General features: G+C 45.1%; 1 protein-coding gene across 1 annotated transcript in view; it reads right to left on the reverse strand.

The window, feature by feature from the left end:
• Positions 1-2,473: 2,473 nt before the first annotated feature.
• The window catches only part of LOC108801037 (RING finger protein 112-like), a 16,965-nt gene continuing 8,616 nt past the window's right edge, over positions 2,474-10,822 (reverse strand). The window contains exons 6-13 of the mRNA XM_018573001.1: positions 10,463-10,519; positions 9,302-9,388; positions 7,811-7,812; positions 7,176-7,297; positions 5,958-6,088; positions 4,597-4,650; positions 4,080-4,154; positions 2,474-3,004 (exon numbers count right to left, since the gene is read on the reverse strand). Coding sequence (XP_018428503.1) covers positions 2,474-3,004; positions 4,080-4,154; positions 4,597-4,650; positions 5,958-6,088; positions 7,176-7,297; positions 7,811-7,812; positions 9,302-9,388; positions 10,463-10,519 — 1,059 coding nt within the window. The remainder of the gene's footprint in view (positions 3,005-4,079; positions 4,155-4,596; positions 4,651-5,957; positions 6,089-7,175; positions 7,298-7,810; positions 7,813-9,301; positions 9,389-10,462; positions 10,520-10,822) is intronic.

Raw genomic sequence — 10,822 nt, forward strand, 5'->3', positions numbered from 1 at the left:
GCGGAGCGAGGGGGGGAAGAGAAGCCGCGCCCGGAGCTGTAAGGATGGCCGAGCGGGGAGGAGAGAGGAGCCGCTGTCATCCTGTCAGTTTCAGGATGACAGCGGCTCTGTGCGTGGCAGGGGGGATGATCGGTGAATATCAGTGATATTTACCGATCCTCCGTGTGAGAAGGACAAACACTGGAGCCATCGTCTGATCACTCCAGTGTTTGTAAGTACTATGTGTCCCCAGTTATGAATGAACAGGCTGTGATTTACATCACTTCCTGTACATTCATGATTTCCTCAATGGGGAGAAGCACTCAGCACAGAGGCTCCTCCCCATTCAGAAACAGCTGATTTTTATCATACTTTTTAATATGTTTCTTTGCGGCTTAACAAAATAGAAGTCTTTAAATGGTGCGGATATTGGGGAAAATGGGTGTGGTTACGGGGGTGTAGCCACTGAGGGGTGTGGTCACTGAGGGGCGCTGTAAAGCTTTCTCGCACAGGGCGCCTAAAGGCCTAAGGCCGGCCCTGTTTACCAGGGCTGCATTTGACTCTCCACCAGGGCTGCGTTTGAGTCTCACCAGGGCTGCGAGTCGGTGCCAGGCTCTCCAGGGCTGAATGGGTGGGTGCCGGGCTCTATGTCTGTATGGGTGGTGTCCAGTGCTGTACCTATCTCTGCGGGTGCCAGGAAGAAAGAGATATGGGGCGGGACCGGCGCTGTCGAAGACAGCTACGGCAAAGTTCCCAGCAGGCTGCTTGGGGTCCACAGCAAGTGCGGGACCTCATGCAGCTGAACTTGTTGAAACATTTAGAGGGCCAGTATCGGGCCACTTTCAGTAGTATTTGTCCAGTATTGGCACCACTACTGATAATAGTATCTGTATGGAGAGGGGGAGAGAGAGAGGAGAGATAGGAGGGAGAGAAAGGAGAATGATAGATAGAGAGACTAGGGAGTGAGTCCCCAAAGTGAGGGAATTCCCCTGTTAGATAATTGGTGTCTTCATTAGAAGAGTTCACATTTCTTTCTGTTCTGTTGACAACTGTAAAACTCAGTAGAGGGGGTCAGTCTCCTCAACGGGGGCGCAGAACGCAATGGAACTCTTCCACACTCCCCCCCAAACTGTTTTTAATAACATGTCCTATGACACATGCAAGCTTTAAAGTGGATTTAGCCCCCCAGAGTGTTTCACTTTATTTTGTTATGGTAATCAAATTAAGATAGAAAATATTAAAATGAAATCATTCAGAAATGACATCAAATAGAAAAGATTATGAAGAACTTCTGAATTTATTGAAAAAAAAGATTTAGATGGAGGAGCAGAGCGATTCTATATCACCTGTGTGTGAGGGATTCCTCTGCTGAAGTGAGAAGCAGTCACAGATCTGATTTGGGGGTTGAAGTTTGGAACTGGTTTGGATCCGTTGTTATTCCAGCTGTTAGCATCTCCTTTATTAATTCCCAGATACAAAAGAAGAACTCAAAAGGTGAGTATACTACCTTTTATCTTGCAGGGAACTGACCTTTTTTATTTAGAAACCTGACGTTTTCATAGTGACACTAAATTCATAAGTCAAATCTTAAAAATACATTCAAGTACTTTATCTATTTACAGAATTAAAGCTTATTTGTATATCACTCAGCTGTAGATCCTCAAATCATCTCTGAATTGGTGCCGACACTGTCCTTCCTTCTGGAGGGTAGTTACTTTTGTTCCCCATGGTCTCTGTGTGTGTTGTAAAGTAGCCATGGCTCCAAACTCACTCCTGTAATGGACTAAAATCTGAATACAAATTAGTAAACTAAACATGAGATTGTAGTCCATCCCGGGAGCGAGCTTGGAGCGGTGACTACTTTACAACGCATCCATTTACTCCCTCCAGGTCCGGTAATTTCAGTTTTTTCCTCTATTGAAAGATGGAGGAAAAAACTGGACGGACGCGGATGTCACAACGGTGACCTCCATTCCAAACTGCTCTGATCAGGAGGGGATGCGTGTTATAGTGGACGTCCGCCGCAGTTGACTCTCCAAATGCATTTAAAGTTTGGGGTTGAACAGTATTTGTTCCGCAGACTCGGGATGTTTGAGTAATTTAAGGGTCATATATTATTTTATAGGTATTATTTCACCTGCACGCGATCGGGTATTCATAGTGAACAGGAATTTGCTTTTCACATGACTGGATAATTAAGGTGAATATTCACACAAGACTCTCCTCTCCTTCGGTAAATCCTCCTCCATGTTTTTGGAATGTCCACAATATACCGGCGTTATACAAAGTTTTTTTGGGGATTCTTGTTCTCTGTAAACAACTTTTAATGTGGATCCTAAAACCAATTTTCACACAAAACAACAGAATTATTAATTCGCAAAATCGAAAGTTAAATATTGTTATCTATACACATATAAAAAGATCCGGTGAAGGAATAAACCGTCGTAGAAGCAAAGAGTTCAGATGGAAAGGAAGTCAGAGTGCGGGAACGGCGTCAGTCTTTTTCGTCCATCAGATGTTGGGCGTCTTCTGTAGACGTCTCTGCGTTTGTACTGCGCTCGGCTTTTGCGTCTTTTTTCTTTTCCACGTGTCCGATGACGCCACCGACGCCCGCGCCCACGCCTGTTCCGATAGCGCCGAGTGTGACGGAGCCCCCGACCGCCCCTCCGACCACCGCCGCAGTTGTGCTGCCTAGTAAGGCTGCAGCCTCGACGGCGAGCACAGTCCCAGCCACTGCTGCCCCTACAATCCCACCAGCCAGGCTCAGGACTCCGCCTCCTACGGCACAGCCGATGCCCACTGCGCACTTGGTGAACCGCTTTGAGTATTCAGTGCAGAAACTTTCTTGTTTTTCTGTCAACAGGGATTTCATCTCGTCCATGAGCATCTCCTTCTCGGCAGCGTTGTCGCCTTCCAGGATGACCTCATATGTATCCAGAAGAAAAGCGACCTGCTCGCTGACCCTCGCCCTCATCCGGGATGTCCTCACTCCAAGGACCTTAAATGGAGAAGCGTTGGCAGGAAGCTGTAGGAGAAAGGAACCGTGAAAGGATGAGATGTTTGTCCGGCTTATAATAGAACCAGAACATGGGGCGCAACATGGCACCAGCATCAAACCTGTGTGAACAGAGCAGAGAGCTCCCTCCATCTCCTTCTCAAATTCTTTCCTTCCTTTGCTTCTCATTGGGCTAGTTCACATCAGCCCCAGTACGTTCCGACACAAATCGGTGCTGGAAAGAACTGGATTGCATCCTGGCCGGCTCACTGCATCCTGGGGCGAGCGGGGGGTGTGGCAGTGCATTGAAGTCAATGCCACCGTAGCCACGCCCCCCCTTCCCCAGTGGGTTCTCCTGCACCAGAACCCGTGGCACATCAATGCTTGCAGTCCGGTCAGGACAAAATAATGCATGCAGCTCAAGTGCCGGAACACCCTGGGGCTGGTGTTAACGAGCCCTTTGTCTTTATTCTGCTTCTTCTTCTACTTCCTCCTTTCCCGGGCGACTGTCTTACTCTTAGGGATGTATCTATAACCATTTCACTGAGCCACTCGTTCTGCAAAACCCCGAATATTCGTTCTGTGCATTTTATTTTGAAGTTGAATGTAATATTAGGAATATACCACACTATGGCCACAAGGTGGAGCTGATGAGCATAGGAAATAAATACTTCTTTCCTTTGCTCCTCAGCTCCATCTAATGGCCATAAAGAGGTATTTTCCAGATATTACATTCAACTTGGAAAGAAAATGTAATTTTTTTTGCCTCCAGTTGCACAGAACGAATGTTCACTTTCATGGGACGAACGGCTCTGTGATTTGTTATAAATAAACCGCTTAACATAGCAATCTGCTTACAAATGCATCAGCTAATCATTCTCTCTCCTCTTATGGACTACCATCTACTAACTAGACCTTCTTCTGCACTGCAGCCACACCATGCTGCCGGTTCTCACTCCTGACCCCTGCTGGAATTTCTATTGCACTGCAGAACCACGCTGCAGGTTTTCACAACTAACTTTATTAGCAGTCTTTAAATTGAGCTCCGAGCCGAAATCTGATCAACACGTTCGGTTGGCTGGTAATGAGCGGTCTGTTTTCCTACCTGCTGGTCCAGGAAATCCTGGAATTTCTTTAAGATGGTGCTCAGGTGCTTCCGGTTCTCAAGTGAATGAAACATCTGATGAGACAATTGGACACAATGGAGGTTTATTGAGATCTGTAGAAACTAAATTTTGTTAAATCTCACTTTTTTTTTTTTTTACTTCTAAAAGCCACTTATAGTTTCCTCCGGGTTTGGAAGGTTTAGCGTGCAAAGTCGTGATGTTGAGAGTGGTAAAAAGATAGACTGCTGAAAATAATGAAATATCTCTATATACGGGCAAATGTCTATTTATGTAACAGATACTGTCACCTATGCCAAAGTAAGCCAAAAAAAAAAAAGATGTGCCGCGCCCATCGGTGTATATAATAATCCGGCCACTCAGTGTATATAATAATCCGGCCACTCAGTGTATATAATAATCCGGCCACTCAATGTATATTTATGTTAATGGAATAATATTTACACATCATTAGAAGTGCCCAATGTACCCCAATGTTTAATATGATGTAATCATTACCTGCATGGGGGTAGTAAAGCTGTACTGTCTCCTCTGTAACATGATGACAAATTCCTAGAAGAGAACACATTGTGCATCATTGTCTGAACTTCCGAGACACATTCCATTGTTTGCAGAAAAAGAATAACTGGATTCATATTGCCAATTGATCCTGTAGAGAGCTCCTTCCGCTCCATAACTAAAAGTCCATATGTCGGTTCCTCCAGCTCCAGGTCTGTACCCACATAGGTACAGTCCTTCCATTATGAAGCTGGAAGAACCGATATACGGACCTTGAATTATGAAGCTGGAAGAACCGATGTATGGACCTTTAATTATGGAGCTGGAGGAACTGATATAGGGACCTTTAATTATGGAGCTGGAGGAACCGATGTATGGACCTTTAATTATGGAGCTGGAGGAACCGATGTATGGACCTTTAATTATGGAGCTGGAGGAACTGATATAGGGACCTAGAATTATGGAACCAATGTATGGACCCTTAATTAGGGAGCTGGAGGAATCGATGCAAGACACTTATGGAGCTGGAAGAATCGACATAGGGACCTTTAATTACGGAGCTGGAGGAACCGATGTATGGACTTTTAATTACTGAGCTGGAGGAACCGATGTATGGACTTTTAATTACTGAGCTGGAGGAATAGATATATGGACCTTTAATTATGGAGCTGGAGGAATAGATGTATGGACCTTTAATTACTGAGCTGGAGGAATAGATGTATGGATCTTTAATTACTGAGCTGGAGGAATAGATGTATGGACCTTTAATTACGGAACTGGAGGAATAGATGTATGGACCTTTAATTACTGAGCTGGAGGAACCGATGTATGGACCTTTAATTACGGAGCTGGAGGAACCGATGTATGGACCTTTAATTATGGAGTTGGAGGAAGTTATCAATGGATTACAAGTGTAGTAAATGACACCCCACTTGCACTCCACTGAGAACTACGACTCCCTCTACCTTGGTGGCAAATGGGACTTGTCGTGTTTTCATTTACAGATCCTATGAATGGATTTCGGAGGATTCACAAACATTTACACCTCCCTTGTCTTGGACAAACAGTGTCTTCCTTCACACAGCACATGGTGATTAGATGTAGGTGACTGAGCTAGAGAATTAGGAATATTTTACCCTCCCTAGGGCAGGCACACATGAGTCATGATAGCAGCAGATAGTTAGAATTGTAATAGTTCTGCTTCACAACCAATCAGATTCCATCTTGCAGTGGTATGACATCGGTAATGTGAATTCTGATTGATCACTATGGATCGTTACACTTTTCCCCATGCGCTAGTTTCCTATGAGCCTGTATCATTTAATTAGTATGACCTCTGGCCTTCTCTGCGATGGACTGACCTTCAGAGCTCTCCCCAAGTGACCGCAGGTGATCCTCTCTCCGCAGATATCGGTTTTCTGGTGGAGCCAAATTCCTGCCACAAGATCCAGGATGTATCTTGTGAGGTGATCTCTGAAGTCTTCATCCATGTCTGTGAATACAGAAGGAGTGTGACTGGTTGGTAAGAGACATGATGGTGACAAAGGATGTCAGGGGCTACAATTCAACAAAATCCCAGTGAAGAAATGCACCAGGCGGAGCCATTGCGTGTACCACATGAGAAGTTTGTCTGATTGGTGCAAGGAGGACGCACGCTTCACACTTCCATTTGAGCTGTCAATCACCATCTAATAATCAGGTTACTCTATGGGAAGGTGGATTGCCTGGCTTGCTTCCCAGTTGATCTGGCAATGCCCATTGATCAGGAGTTGGGAGTTTTCCTACCATGACTGGACCCTTACATTAAGTGTTATCGAACACCATACCCCCTTTCTGGTAATGTATATACAATATATTACTTTGTAGGAACTAAAAAGTTATTGTTGAATGAATAGGCCCATCACAGGAACGTAAAGATCGCTCTTCTCTATAGGAGGTTTATAGGGGAGAGCTGAACTGGTTTTAGGAGTAGTAAGAAGTGTTTTGTACTCTACTACACTGGATTTCATGCACTACATGATTGGATTCACATATACACTGAGTGGCCGGATTATTATATACACCGAGTGGCCAGATTATTATATACACCGAGTGGCCAGATTATTATATACACTGAGTGGCCGGATTATTATATAAACTGAGTAGCCGGATTATTATATACACTGAGTGGCCGGATTATTATATACACTGAGTGGCCGGATTATTATATACACCGAGTAGCAAGGAGCAGTTCATTGTTAAAGTGTTTAAAGACCGGACTGTCAGCCGAAAATCTGGGTCTGAACGTGCGAATTGTGGCCGTCAGCGACTAGTCAATGTTAGGGCAGAACGGGGGAGGGGCAAGACTGGTACAAGACAACAGAAGGGCAACAGTGCCGTGTCAGATTCCTCGCATCACCTTTCATCATCTCGTGGAGTCACCAGGCGGCCCAACCAAGTACTGATGGGGGTGTCATAATAATCTGGCCACTCAGTGTATACTATGATACTAAGATACACTACGCAATAAATGTAAATAAGCAATCTGTAAAAAAAAAAAAAAGAGTCTACACAGCAACAGTCCCGGAGGTCTGAATTACCTGCCAAGCTGCCCTCACTGGATCTCAGGAACCTTTTTCCTGGGTGGGGCAACAGGAAGCCGCTGACAGATGGACTTCTAAGAGTCTCCAGCAAAAGGCGGTATTCCGAACCCTTCCGCAGCCTTAGTTTCTGTAACAACAATAATAATATGTTCAGGTAATATTTAATTTGGTCATTATTATTATTATACAGGATGTATAGAGCGCCAACAGTTTGCGCAGCGCTGTACAATATAAGGAAGACATTACAATCACAATACAATTCAAGACAAGATGGTAAGGAGGGCCCTGCCCGTGGTCATTATTAATATACAGCATATGGCCAAAGTTTTATGGACACCTAACCATCACACCTATATGAGTTTTTTGGCATCTCATTCTAAAGCCATGGCTATCATTGTGGAGTAGCCTTTCCTTGTGGCTAAAACATTCTCCACTCTTCTGGGGAAGGCCTTTCACAAGATTTTGGAGGGTGTCTGTGGGAATTTCTGTTCTGAGGTCAGGTACTGATGTTGAACGAGCAGACCTAGTTCACATTCGATGTTACAATTAATCCTAAAAGGTGTTCAGTAGGGTTGAGGTCACGGCTGAGAGAAGGACTCTCAAGTTCCTCCACACCAAACTGGTCAAACCACGTCTTTATGGAACTGGCTTTGTGTGAATTTGTGCCAATTTGACCAAGAGAGTGAGGTCAGGTACTGATGGTGGATGAGAAGATCTGGCTCACAATTGGCGTTCCAATTCATCCCAAAGGTGTTCAGTAGGGTTGAGGTCAAGACTCTGTATAGGACAGTCGAGTTCCTCTACACCAAACTGGTCACACCATGTCTTTATGGAGCTGGCTGTGTACACAGGGGACAGTCATGGTGGAACTGAAAAGGGTCTTCACCAAACTGTCGCCAGAAGCCTGGAAGAGCACAATTGTTCTTGCATGCCATAGAATTAATTTCCTTCACTGGAAACACCTGAACTCAATCACTTGAAAGGGGTCCACATACCTTTGGCCACATAATGTAATTGTGATGGTCAGACGTCAAACTTTTGGACATATAGTGTATCTATGATTTTATATATAAAATGACCCAAGGACAAAGGATTCACAAATGCATATATTGTGTTGCTGAGGTCATAGCACTGGTGCTCAACTGACCAAAGCAGCCAATTGATCCTAACTGGGACACATTCAGCAATAAAACCCTCACTTTCTATTCTGCTGGACACAGGGGTGTATCTACTGCAAGGCAAACTAGGCATTTGCCTAGGGTGGCACTTTCCAGGGGGGGGCGGCAGAAAAGGCTGCCCCAAACCAATGAGGTGGACAGGACCGGACTTGCCTCTGGGCATACTGGGCACTTGTCCATTGGTCTGAGGCTGGGCAGCACAGAATCAGCAAGCAGTGGCTGCCTAATGAGGCAAACTAGGCGGCCGCAAGGCCCTGAGGCTGGATGCCTAATTAGAGAGCTGCCCAGGTAGAGGGGAGGGCCCAGTGAGATGTGGTCAAGCTGGATTTGTACAGGACGTGGAGGAGAAGCAGCGGGTGGCTTGTCGCTGGCCATATTGCTCACGTGATTTGATGGTGGGATGTCCCAGAAGCAGGATGGGGACTGCAATGTATCCGGTTGGTACTAATGGCACTTCGAGCTGCAGGTAAGAGGAGCAGCACATGTATGCAGGGAAAGGGACAATTCACAGTCCTCCTGAGACCCTGCACAGCCCACCATAGACCCCACACAGCTCTTCTGAGACCCTGTGTGAGCTATATCCAGTGGGTTGTGCAAAATGTCCTAAACAGGATGGGGTGTGGCAAATTTAGATTGAGGGGGGTGCCCGAATTTAGTCTTGCCTAGGGCAGCACAAAACCAAAATACATCACTGGCTGGACACCCTTCAATAGACAGGAAGTAAGGACAAACCTGTAAAATGGGGACAGCAATAAAAAAAAAAAATATATGTCCACAAAAAAGGTTTTAGGTGGATTTACCGCTGCTGACTATAAGTGAGGAGAACAATTAAGAAACTGAAGAATATCAATGACGTCATAGAGTACATACAGGAGAATGTTTTCCACTGATGAAGGTAAAACAAACCCGTCCTTTTCTCAGCCCTCCTCACTTCTACCACCATACCTGACTCTCATGCTGCAGGTAGTCACGACCGGCTTCACGGCCACAGCGGTCAGGATCCTGCCAGTCTCTCACCAGAAGATCCAAGTGCTACAAAATAATGAAAAAAAAAAACATTTTAGTAGTTCACATGTGGAGTTCCAGAGAAATGAGTTCAAAGTCTTTCATATATTCTCTGTTTTTGAGAAAATAAACCAAAAACATAATGAAAGCTGACTTGTAATGTAGCCATATTATGCATATGTACAGTATTAGAACGTAATCAAGCAACTGATCAGGAAATTGCACAGCTAATCAGGAGCATGCATGTCTGTTGAGGACGTGCCCTTTCATGTAATACTCAGGAACACCAGTACAGTGACCCTGAAGATCGCCCCCGCACATGAAGAGTAAAATGACTGATGGCAGAGAACGCTAAAAGTTGTGAATGGAGGTGCAACGACGGTACAGATCAGGAGAGAGGATCGGTGATGCTGGTCATTCAGACATGAAATAAGGGGTGGGTTCAAGATAGCTGTTGCAGCTCCAAAAGGATTACAGGTATTCCTCACTTAACGACCGAGTTCCGTTCCTACGACCAGGTCGTTAAACGGATTGGTCGTTAAGTGAGGAACTCTATACAGTACTGTATAGCGTTGCCGATGTACAGTACCGAACAGTGTACTGTACATCGGGCAATGAAAATACTTACCGGGACCCGCAGTGAAGATCGGAGGACACCACTTCCGCCGGCGACACGGCGCACTGACGTTGACGCGCAAGGTCGGAGGTCGATCGGTGGTCCGTCGTAAGTGCGAGTGGTCGCAAAACAGGTAAGTCGGTAAGCGAGGAACATCTTGTATATTGTGGAGATGCAACTTTGCAGGGAATTGGGAGTACTCAGATTTAACACCCAAGCCAAGTGTGGGGAAAAAGGTAAAGCTAAAGTTCAGCTTTAACCTTCTACCATGACTGATTTTGGTTGTTGAATTTAGTCCATCGGGACATCAGCACTCTACCATGAAACAAATGGCAGTTGTTGATCACATCACATGACCCTTTCCATTAGCTGCTTATGGCTGTAGCAGTTGATAAAAGCGGTACACATGGATAAGTTCCATGTGACTGAAAGAAAGGAGGTTAAGACCCTTGTGAAAAGAGTGTATAAGATGATTCTCCAGCTACCTGCAGATATTGTAGAGACAATGACGCTCCTGTCAGCTCGGACACATGAAGATACATCTGGATAGACCAAAGAGAAAGAAAAAGCAAAATGTATTAATGAGATTCTCAAACCTAATGGGGCATTTTCCCTTTCAATCTGGCTGATCTAATTTAAAGTGACAGTAAACTCCGGAGTTAAACCTTAAAATTGCATCCATGCACCTAAACTCTGAACAACAATGTATCTTATTTGTGTATCACTCGGCTGTAGATCTTCCAATCATCTCTGAATTGGTGCTGACACTGTCCTTCCTTCTGGAGGGGGGCTACTTGTGTTCCCCATGGTCTCTGTGTGTGTTGTAAAGTAGTCACCGCTCCAAG

The sequence above is a fragment of the Nanorana parkeri genome, unplaced genomic scaffold (assembly GCF_000935625.1).
Source record: "Nanorana parkeri isolate BGI_ZX_2015 unplaced genomic scaffold, ASM93562v1 scaffold2202, whole genome shotgun sequence".
Taxonomy (NCBI): domain Eukaryota; kingdom Metazoa; phylum Chordata; class Amphibia; order Anura; family Dicroglossidae; genus Nanorana; species Nanorana parkeri.